Source organism: Lepeophtheirus salmonis, chromosome Z (genome assembly GCF_016086655.4).
Source record: "Lepeophtheirus salmonis chromosome Z, UVic_Lsal_1.4, whole genome shotgun sequence".
In the NCBI taxonomy this organism is placed as follows: Eukaryota; Metazoa; Arthropoda; class Copepoda; order Siphonostomatoida; family Caligidae; genus Lepeophtheirus; species Lepeophtheirus salmonis.
Window position 1 is genome coordinate 261,868 of NC_092584.1, and position 10,702 is coordinate 272,569.

The 10,702-nt window shown below is 31.3% G+C and overlaps 1 protein-coding gene across 12 annotated transcripts in view; it reads left to right on the forward strand.

Moving 5' to 3' along the window:
* The window catches only part of LOC121130087 (Leucine-rich-repeats and calponin homology domain protein), a 28,124-nt gene extending 18,185 nt beyond the window's left edge, over positions 1-9,939 (forward strand). For 4 of the 12 annotated variants that reach the window (XM_040725799.2, XM_071893801.1, XM_071893802.1 and 1 more), the window contains one exon: positions 8,494-9,939. In XM_040725799.2, coding sequence (XP_040581733.1) covers positions 8,494-8,631 — 138 coding nt within the window. In that variant the 3' untranslated portion in view covers positions 8,632-9,939. Of the gene's footprint in view, positions 1-5,772; positions 6,475-8,493 lie in introns of those variants that run through there. The other 8 variants (XM_040725798.2, XM_040725801.2, XM_040725800.2 and 5 more) reach the window with 3 other exon arrangements.
* Positions 9,940-10,702: the final 763 nt, after the last annotated feature.

Genomic DNA, 10,702 nt, shown 5'->3' on the forward strand with positions numbered 1-10,702 from the left:
AAATTGACATGGTCGTTTTTTTGTATCTTGACGGGTATATTTAATATTTTTTTGCCCTAGCTTGGAAAAGTAATAAATAGTTAATAAGAAGTAATAAATAAAAGAAAAATAATCGGAATCACAAATTAAATATTATTTTCCTGATGCTGATTTCTGAAAAAACAACAACACAATTCTCCGATTAATAGTCCCATCACTATTCCACATCGGCAGTTGATCTAATGAAACGACATGACAGCAAAGCTATTCTCCTTCAAAACATTCTTCCAATTGTCAGGGCTACCATCTTGATTTTCGGTTTTTTTAAGCAGTATGACAGATCATATTATTATGGAAATAACTATTGTTAGAATGCCCAAAATACATACGATTTTCATCACTACCAATATTGCACGTTCAAATCTAATATTAGGTTTTAGTCATAGTTATTTAAAACCACATATTTACCAACTAAAGTACTTTTTGCCAGTTATGAAAAGTTGTGGTACACATTGATATTAACATGATCACTTTTTTTAATAAATGAAAGCTTATATTTTTAATTTAACTGCAAATCTCTTCACCAATTGATATTTCTCTCAGCATCCCTCATTTTCTTTCAAAATTTGTATCATTATGTTAAATTGTTTTTTTATTATCATTTCATCTCTTTTTCTTGTCTTCCTTGTATTTTTTATTTTATTATTTTCTAGTTGTTTGTCAGATCCTTGTTTGTACTGCTTATTCCTTTAAAAAACAGTCATTTTGTTTCATTTCCTGGGGGATCATTGCCTCTAATTGATTCTATAATATGTACTTCCAGGAGCGTCTGTAGGATTATATATATATATATATTATTTTTTGGAGGAAAAAAAAATCCAAAATCCATAACTATTCTCAAAAGATCAAAGATTAAATTTTTTGGGGAAAAAATTCAAAAAGTAAAGTTCTTATGTTATCCACAGCTGTTCATACAAAATTCATTTTTTTTTTTTTTTTGAAAGACCTGCGGACGCCCCTGACTTCACAACGAATTGAGTGGATGTGCTCATGGAATTCTGGGCACATGTAATAATCACGTAATCTTGTTTTTCTTTATTTCCCTCTCTTGAAGGAATTGAGAAAAAATGACTTAAACTCTTTTCTTTCCAACCAATCACTCCTTTTATATTCCTCTCATGTGGGAATAAAAATTATGCATGATTATTCCAGGTCTCTAGAATTTCATAATGTAGTATATTAAGTTATTTTTTGACAAACATATTTTCAAACTATTTATCGCTTAAATGATGAATGCATTTGGTGAATTAATTAACATTTATCATAATATTGTTATGTACAAGTTTGAATTTGTACGCCTCATGTTCATTTTAATTATAATACCAAGACATTTTAACTACTAAAACCATAGAAAGATTGATTCCATCATTTAATTTTAATCTACCGGGTTGAGCTTATATATAGTGGTATACATTTTGTTTATTTTTTCAAGAGTAAAATTAAAACAAGAGGTTTTGTGAGGGCATTAATTTAACAAAACCATCTGAAAATAGTGCTCGGCACAACTTTTATTCAATAGTTGAGCCCTCAACTCTAATAATTGCCTCAATACAATGCCTAAATCCCTTGCAGGCCCTGACTATGTAGTCAGACTTGAGTTTGGTCAACTCCTTCTTGATGGAAGCCTCTAGAGTCTGGACACTCGTGTGAGGAGTAGCACACGCCCTTTCCTCCAGACGTGCATAGATAGAGTAGTACAAGTGGTTCGCGTTTGGAGAGGAGGGCAGCCACATTTTGGAGTCCGGAAAGTTCTTTCTCAGGAAGGCAATGCCTCGGAGCTTCATCTTGAGTGAAAACAAAGTTGTCTCCGAACTTTTATTTGACCCTGGGTAGCTCTTTCATATCAAGATGTTTGATGTAAGCATATGCATTGAGCCACTCCTTCCTCTCCACAACGGCCCTGCCCATGGCTCCGGCTTGATTTTTGTTCTGAAGACATGGATCACTGAAGTTAAGACATTATCCGGATGTTTGGTTGTGATGTAACGACTATTCTGTTTATTCACAGTGGCATCAACGGTGTAAAATTATGTTGGCCTTGACAAAATTTTGAATCTTCTTTGCTCCTTCCAACAGTCTCAGCTTGCTCTGTTCAGAGACAAGATGTTTTGTTGTCCTCCTTCCGTGATTTTGCACAATCGTCATTCTGGATTGAAAGTAATAAAATGTGTACCACTAAATAAAATCATGAGTATTTGTATATGCTGATGAAATACTAAGGACGAAAATATTCTTGTTTTATTTTTAATTCATAGATCTTCATATAATAAACTTGCAAAACATAATCAATTTACCTTATTTTTTTAAAATGAGTTTTGGATGGATTCCTCGATTTGAGCAGTTTTACCATTTTTGGGATCAAAAACTTTATGGATTTGCTATAACAAATGTACATATATCTCATGAAATATATCATTCAACAGGGGGAGTGTCATTTCTTACATTTGACCTTCCATTGTTGTTGCAATTGTATTGCCTCATTGAAAATTGTTATAAACAAATGTGTTGTTTTTTTTGGAAAATTATATTTATAATTTTACAAGTGTTGTTCTATGGAGAAAATCATTCATTCAATTACTACATTAAACACTTAAAAAGCTCTCAATTTTTGAGCATCAAACCATATATTTTTGTTACTTTAGAAATAGACAAGGATTTTCATTTCAAAAAGTCAGACCACAAATTAACTTAGTGAACGTATTTAGTTTTACTTCCATAAATCAAAATATGCAATTTGATCAAATTTCAAATTGAAGATTTAATTTTAATAGCCTCCCTAGTCAGAAAAAGTCAGTGGTTATCAAACTTTATTCATGGGTTCAATAAAGAGATAAACAAGATTATGAGGGGGGGGGGATAGGCAAAAAACTACCATACTGATTGTAGAATAAGATGAAATTAAGTCCCCTTTTTACACGATCAATCATGAATTTTCTAAGCACTGGTTAAATATTTAGAATATTTTAAAGATCAGCGCATTAGTATTTGTATGACTTATTTATTATATACGGTGAAATTTGGGTACTAAAGAGCACATTATTAAGCGTGTCTTTTTTTAAATTTTCCTTGCCTGACTACTTAACACACCGCTAATTGCATTTACGTATAGTCCTTTCATGTGCCACAGAAAACCGACCCAATAAATTGACAATTTAAAAAAAAAATTCAAAAATCTATAGCTATTCACAAAAAATTAAATATTTTGGAAAAAAAAAAAAAATTAAAATATTACATTTTTTCTAATTTTTTTCCCACAATCTAAAGCTATTCACAAAAAATTCAGCTTTTTGGAGAACAAAATTTAAAAATAAAATTTCAAGGGCCCACAAGTAAATTTTTGAATATATATATTTATATATAATACTATGGACGCCGCCCCTGAACATCTATTGTAGTGATTTAATCATTGTATTCAAAATACGTCCTCTCAATTTTTGATTGCAACTTGTACACGACAATATTATACAAAGAAATTGTTTGTTTTTTATTCATTTATGTTTAAATGCTTCCAAGTCTGAAAATTTTCCAGCTATGCTCTTTGCATTGTACTTTGTAATGAATATTGTTTTTTAAATCTTTTTTAATTAATATAATTGTTGTACATTAGAGTGTCCAATTCTTGTGATATAGTGGTTTTTTGTTTGCTTATTTTTTGGAGGGGGCTTGGTTGGTTTTTGAAATTTCAAAAAAAAAAAATTCAAAAATCCATATCTATTCAATTACATTTTTTGTTTAGCTGCAAATTTTGCCGGAATGACGAAAAAAATTCTTGTAAAAAGCAAGAATTCCTTAATTTGAGCAGTGGGGACAAAGACATTCCAGCCCAACCCCTGCGGACGCCCCTGTTACAAAACTTATCTATAAGATTTAAATTCACAAGTTGGCCCTTTAAATACTAGATTGATATATACCTCCTTTAACACGGCGGAGAGGACATTTTGATATAAAACTACAGGATATATAACTGCTAAATCAAACAAGTTATAAAAATTTTGTACTGCCCAACGTCACACACTAACATTAGCCTTTTTATCAATGATATATACTGTTCTTTACGCCAACGAAGTTGAACGTTAAAAGTTACAGATCGATTTTGATCTGACTTGCTAGTAAAATTAATTATGGTCACAGTAAGATGCCATTAAATTTTGAGAGGTCAATAGTAACTGTGGAACAGAGCGCAAATTTGTGTCATAAAATAGATGGTTCAGATAGCAATAAATCAAGCTCAAGCTTAAAAACACATACTCGACTATCACTTTTGAGCAAATTGAGAGACATAGCCTAAATCATCTCTTTGTGGTACACACAATACATATTAAAGTATGTATGCAATAGATATTAGGTTAAATTAAATTTAACATTGAACAATTTTTAACTTTAACATAGATAAGAAATGGTGTTTCTTTTAGAAAAATGACAATCTACCGGTTGCATTCTAGTTATAATATATTACTGAGTCAGGTTTTGTTGAGTAATGTTATATAAATCTGTCCATATATTGGGATCAAATAAATCCGTCACTGATTTGAAAACGATTAAATTTATCTCTACCGTCTGGACCGAAGTATCGGTTCAAATCGGTCTCGGACACAGTCTCAACACTATTGTGTACCACCTTAGAAAATATCATGATATTCAAGTAGTATCATTGTACAAACCAAATTGAACATACTATAGTGGAATATTTAGCCTATTTGTGACGTTCCTCTATATAGTACTACTTGATGGAGCTGTTGTATCACACAGTCTTATACGTCTGAAAATTCCCATTTGTACACAAAAATATCACTTTCTTCACCTTCAAGGAGGCCAAAGACATATCTCAGTTATATTTTAAAAAATAAGTGATGTATGCTAAAGAAATGTTTGAACTCGAATTTGTCTTCCATATAATTTTATCAATGTCCTCCATCAAATAAGAAACCACTGATCATTGGCGCAGTAAAAAAACAATTTACCCCAAAAACTGAACACTCTAATATATATACGCATAACACAATTCAGGCCTTGGAACGGTGCGAGCTGAAATCCACATTTATGAAATCTATTCAAACTGTAGAACACGATAACGACTGTTAAAACCTTCAACTTTCACCATGTATTTAATATAAGGATATTCTTTCATTTTATCTATCATATATTACCTTCCAAATTTTTCTTGGAGGTTTGTATGGCTATGTTCGTGTTTCATGGCTTAAATAACCATGATAAATGTGGGTTTCACACCATGGGCCAAAATGCTGCTACATAGTGTAATTAATTATTCAATCAAATCTGAATGCTTTTGCTCCTAAACTTTACTTTTTAAACAGTAACTATTGATGCACGGTCAGGGGCGTCCGCAGGGGGTTGAGGTAGAAGGGTTGAAGCCCCTCCCCAAAAAAGGAAACATTGCATTTACTAGAAAATTCAATATTTGAAGAAGAAAAAGTCATAAATTTCAATTTTTGTAAACAGCTGTGGATTTTTGAAAAAATAATAATAATGTCTTTAGAATAGCTATAAATATTTAAGATTATATGGCAAAAAATCTAATTTTTTGAAAATAGCTATAAATTATTAAATTTTTGTCAAAAAAAAATATTTTTTCAAATTTTTTTCCAAAAATTTTATCCAAAACAATCAAAAACCAGCCCCGGTCCCCAATATGATCCTGCAGACGCCCTTGTTGGTGATTTTTTTTTTTTTTTTTTGAGTACCTCTTTCCTTCAACTTCTCCTTTTCCTTTAGGAGGATCTTTTTGACTGGGACAATGTGAGCCCTCTTCCGGATCTCGAAAGAATATTGACTACTCTTCTGGCTTTAGAAGAAACGCTTTATTCTGCCCAGATTTCTTCCTCCTCCTGCTCTGATGAATTGGTTGGGCCACTTGATGAAGATCCAACAAGCCTGGCTCAACCTCCTCATTACCCTGACTTAGTTCCTATAGAAGAAACTACTAACATGAGACTTGTCAACAGTCAACCTAATAATAATATTAACACTACTGACCTGTTCCTCAACAAAACCACCACCACCACCACGTCTCTTCAACCACAAATTATTAATAATCATAACAACTTCTTTGAATCATTTTTTCTTTCTGGTCTTTTATTGGGAACGGTTTTGCTATTATATCTGTATCCACCCCCTCAATAGCTTATTCATTATTTAACAAACACCTTTTCTTCATCAAATTCTTTTTGTAAAAAGTCAACATCTGATAATAATAATAATAATAATTAATCATTACTTGGTGCCATTTATTTTTATAGTTAAAATACAATTATTTTTTTGTCATTTTTTGAAAGTTTGAAAATTTCACGAATATGATTTATGAGTACATAATATGATATTTCTCCCCTCCTTCTTTTTGTTGAAAGGTCTTTTTTTACATTACATTTTTTGTTAAATTTCACATACCTTATGAGTAATAAATATGTTTGGTCTCAATTGGATTATTTGATTAATTAAACTCTATGCGAGGTGTGCTCAAAAAGTAAGGTGACTTGGTATTTTCAGGGGAAAATATGGATTTATTCATCAATATTTATGTTGTCCCTTTTAAAGCAATCCCCCCTCAGATACAAAACACTAGTGCCAAGGTTTTTTGACATGACTTTGAGCTCTTCCAGCGATCCAGTCTATATATTTCGTTACAAATCTCCGTCCTATGACAAGTCTCTTCAGTTTTGGAAGAAGAAAAAGTCACATGGGGGGAAATCCAGTGAATATCTATCACAAGCAAAGATCAAAATTAAGCAGTTTCTGAACAAACTCTGCTCACACTTGCCTCATGGCCAAAACCTTTGAAAAAAATATTATGGCACGACCCAAATGATATGGTATTGTCTTCAACAATTTTTCCTATAGTAATTTTCTTCAACGCTACAACGTTTTCATCTGTTATTGACGTGCTTAGGCGTCCATAGTGAGGCTCGTCATTTGCATCTTCCAAACCATCATGGAAGAGTTTGTACTCCTTTTAAACAGGTTTTATTACTCAAGACTGTATGCCACTGTCAACATCTCAGATGTTTTGGGAACTTAATTTCATTTTTACATAAAATTTGACTCAAATTATTTGATCAATGTTTTTCAATAGCAAAAATCGCCGAACATGCAGAATACTTCTAACCGTTATTCCTATCACAAAGAAACTAAATATGGAAAATGCGTTGGGACAAGTGTATTGTATCTGAAGGGAACAACATAAATATTGATGAATAACTAAATGCACTATTCCCCTATAAATACAAATTTACCCTATTTTTTGAATACACCTCGTACAAACACACTCTCCTGTGTAAAGTTGTAACTCACTTGCATCAAATAAGCAACTATAGAAAAATAAGATTTGTGATATTAGTACTGTACTTTTATGTAAACTCCATTAATTGATCCATACCACTAAGGATTTTGCATGAAAATGACACATTAATAGTGTGGATTCGAACATTGTTTTCGAACTTGAATAATCAAAACATGTAATGTGTAGTACTCCCATTTTTCTAGTGTCACTCAAAGGGAACTCTAGAAAAATGTATAAAATATTATTTAACAACATTATTTATAATACTGTATCGAATAAAATAATACTATGTAGGATTTTATTGTTACGTAATGTATATATGTTATATGATAGGATAGTGTCTGGGAGTGTATAAGAGGTAAATAGCAGTTGGTGTGATTGACTTATTTGGGCAACTACCAAATAATTTATGGCTCTTTTTCTTTTTTAAAGTATGTAGTAGAGGTTGCGTGATAAAATAAATGTAACGTGGTGCCATGTATTGTTATGTCTGTCCTAATTGGGACTAAAAACTACAGTCCCATCCAGTTAAGTCGCGGTCTACTCCAGTTCAGTCCTAAAACTTATAAGTAGGGACCTTGATGACGTCAATCTACTTTAAAAAATTATCAGTTCTAATACTGACAATCTTAAGCCAGGGGCGTCCGGAGGGGTGGTTTAGAGGGAATGTAGCCAAATTTCTAAGGAATTCTATAAAATTTTATTCAATTCTTTAAAAAAGAAATCAAAGTTGAAGTTAATTTTTTTGTGAACAGCTGTAGATTTATCTTTTTCCAAAAAATTTAATATTTGAAGTTTTATTTTTCAATTTTTTTTGTAAATAGCTTTAAATTTAAACCAAGTCCCCGCCCCAATAAATAATCTTGTAGATGGGCCTGTAAGGGCCGGTCCTAAAACTGCACTGGACCGAATAAATAAGGGAACTGTTAATTCACTACTTCCAGTTATCTAGAATTCTATTCCTCATCAGGAGTAGTCTAATTTATACATCTCATTTTGCGCATCAACTTGTACAATTTACTTATACTAGTTACAACTTATACACATTATATATAATATAATGGGGATATTTGAAAAGGGAAACCATTTTAGAGCTCCATCATGGAATTAAAATATGATATATATAATTTTTTTTTTAATTATCCTCTTGTATGTTTCAGGACTTGATTTGCTCTCCCTCAGATGTTTTAGAGCCACGAAAGCAGGGTACAGTTCGTATAGCTATATCTATTTCCGAACTACTTCGATTTCAACAGCCCAAAATGACGATGATGATGATGATGGCTAATGGCAACTGATTGATGAGGTAAAACAACGCGATTCCAGGACGACGATTCCTTATCTCTCCTATCTTCCTATTATAATTAATTTGAATCTATATCTGTGATGATACCTAAAGAGGAATGTGTTCTAGCCCTTGACTACACATATAATAACCATCAAAGTATTATTTGGTGCTAATGCTTTTTTCTGCATTATGTTCGTACAGGATATTATGTCAGGGGCGTACGCAGGGGATGAAAGTCTATATAAAGGAATTTTTGTTCTTGCTAGAAATTTAAAAATATTAATTTTCTGTGAAAAGCTATGGGGTTTTTCCAAAAAAATATAACTTGAAATTTTTTTCAAAAAGTTTAATTCTTTAATTTTTTATTTTTCAAAAAAAATAATTTTCTGTAAATACCTATGGATTTTTGAGAAAAAAAAATCCAAAAAATTAAATATTTGTTATTTATTTCTATTAATTTTTTTTTTTTTCAAAATAAAATCCAAGAACCAAGACCCCTCCCAAAAAAAAATATATATATATAATCCAGCGGACGTCCCTCTATGCAGAATGTACATTTTATATGAAACGCGATAGATGTTAACTTTGAAGCTATCTCTCTCTCTCTCAGACTTATGAAATATGGTATTCCTACGATAATGTTGCTGATATGATAAGATAATTTATTATCCATTTTATTAATTGCTTTTACTATATATTATAATTACTCTCTATTAATAGATTTACTCATAATTATTTTAATTTAATTTTATATTTGACAATGAGTAAAAAAATCAAATCAAATCATCACCAACAACCTTTTTATGTATGTGGTATACGTCAAACCAAAAGCAATCCTGAAACAAAAATGATGAGAGTCATTCCCAATATGTATTTATTTTTACATATTATAATGGCTTGTGACTCCTGGGTCCGGTTCGGTTTTATGTTATTTTATGAACCAAATTGTAGATAGACGTTGACGAAAAATTACAACCGTCGAATTAATTGAGTCTTAAACAAATGATGATGGTCTCTGACCGGTCCCGGATTTTCAGATCAAAAACCAACACTATATACAGGGGCACCCGCAGGGTGTGGGCTGTAGGAGCTTCACCCCCCCCAAAAAAAAAAAAGAAGGAATTTTTGCTTTTTACTGGAAAATGTAATATTTGAAATATTTTTCTAAACATTTCATATTTTTTTTTTGTGAACAGCTGTTTTTGAAGTTTTTCTGTAACGAGCTATAGATTAAAAAAAAATATATATATGAACGTTAATTTTTGGAGAAATTTTGTTAACAGCTAATTAATAAAATTCCCCCAAAAAAAAAAAAAAATATATATATATATAAATATAGTCCTGCGGACGCCCCTGACATACATAGTTGAAATGCTCAAATAATGATAGGAAAAAATGTATAATTGTAAAGTGATTGGCTCTTGTAACTTCTATGACTTCTTACTGACGAATCTTTGTTTTATTTTTGGTCCAACTCCTCTTACGTGGTTAAATAGCCCCGGTCACTTGATGTATGATACTTAATTTTGTGCTAGAGTATGGCCTTTAAAATTATTGGATTGGATCATATTTTTTTGAATTAATTGTAACTGGGACTTTGTACAATCTTGCAATGCGATTTACGTTTGTGTATCAGAAAAATTAATTAATATATAGGTTGATAAATATTTGATTTGTCAAATTTTGGTCAATTCTAGATCTTATATTCAAATTTCCTTGATGGGCTGAGATACACAAGGTTTTTTTGATATATGATATTTGGCTCCGATATGCTCTTACAAATAAAATCTAATATATATTCGTTAATTGGGATATGTCCTGATTTTAGGATGGGGTGGGGGGAATTGACCCCTGGTCCCGTGAAGGGTTAGTTTTATATGTATATATAAATAAATATTTAAAAATCCAAAGGGCCCGCATTTTATGATTTGAAATTTAATTATAAATGTATCAAAAATTAAATCCAGTAGATTCATCTTTCTCAAAAGAACATATATATATATATATAACTTGAATAGCAACGCCGGCAGTTTGGAAGAATTGGTAGCCCTCTTTTTCAGTGCGTTTAATCGCTGAAATTC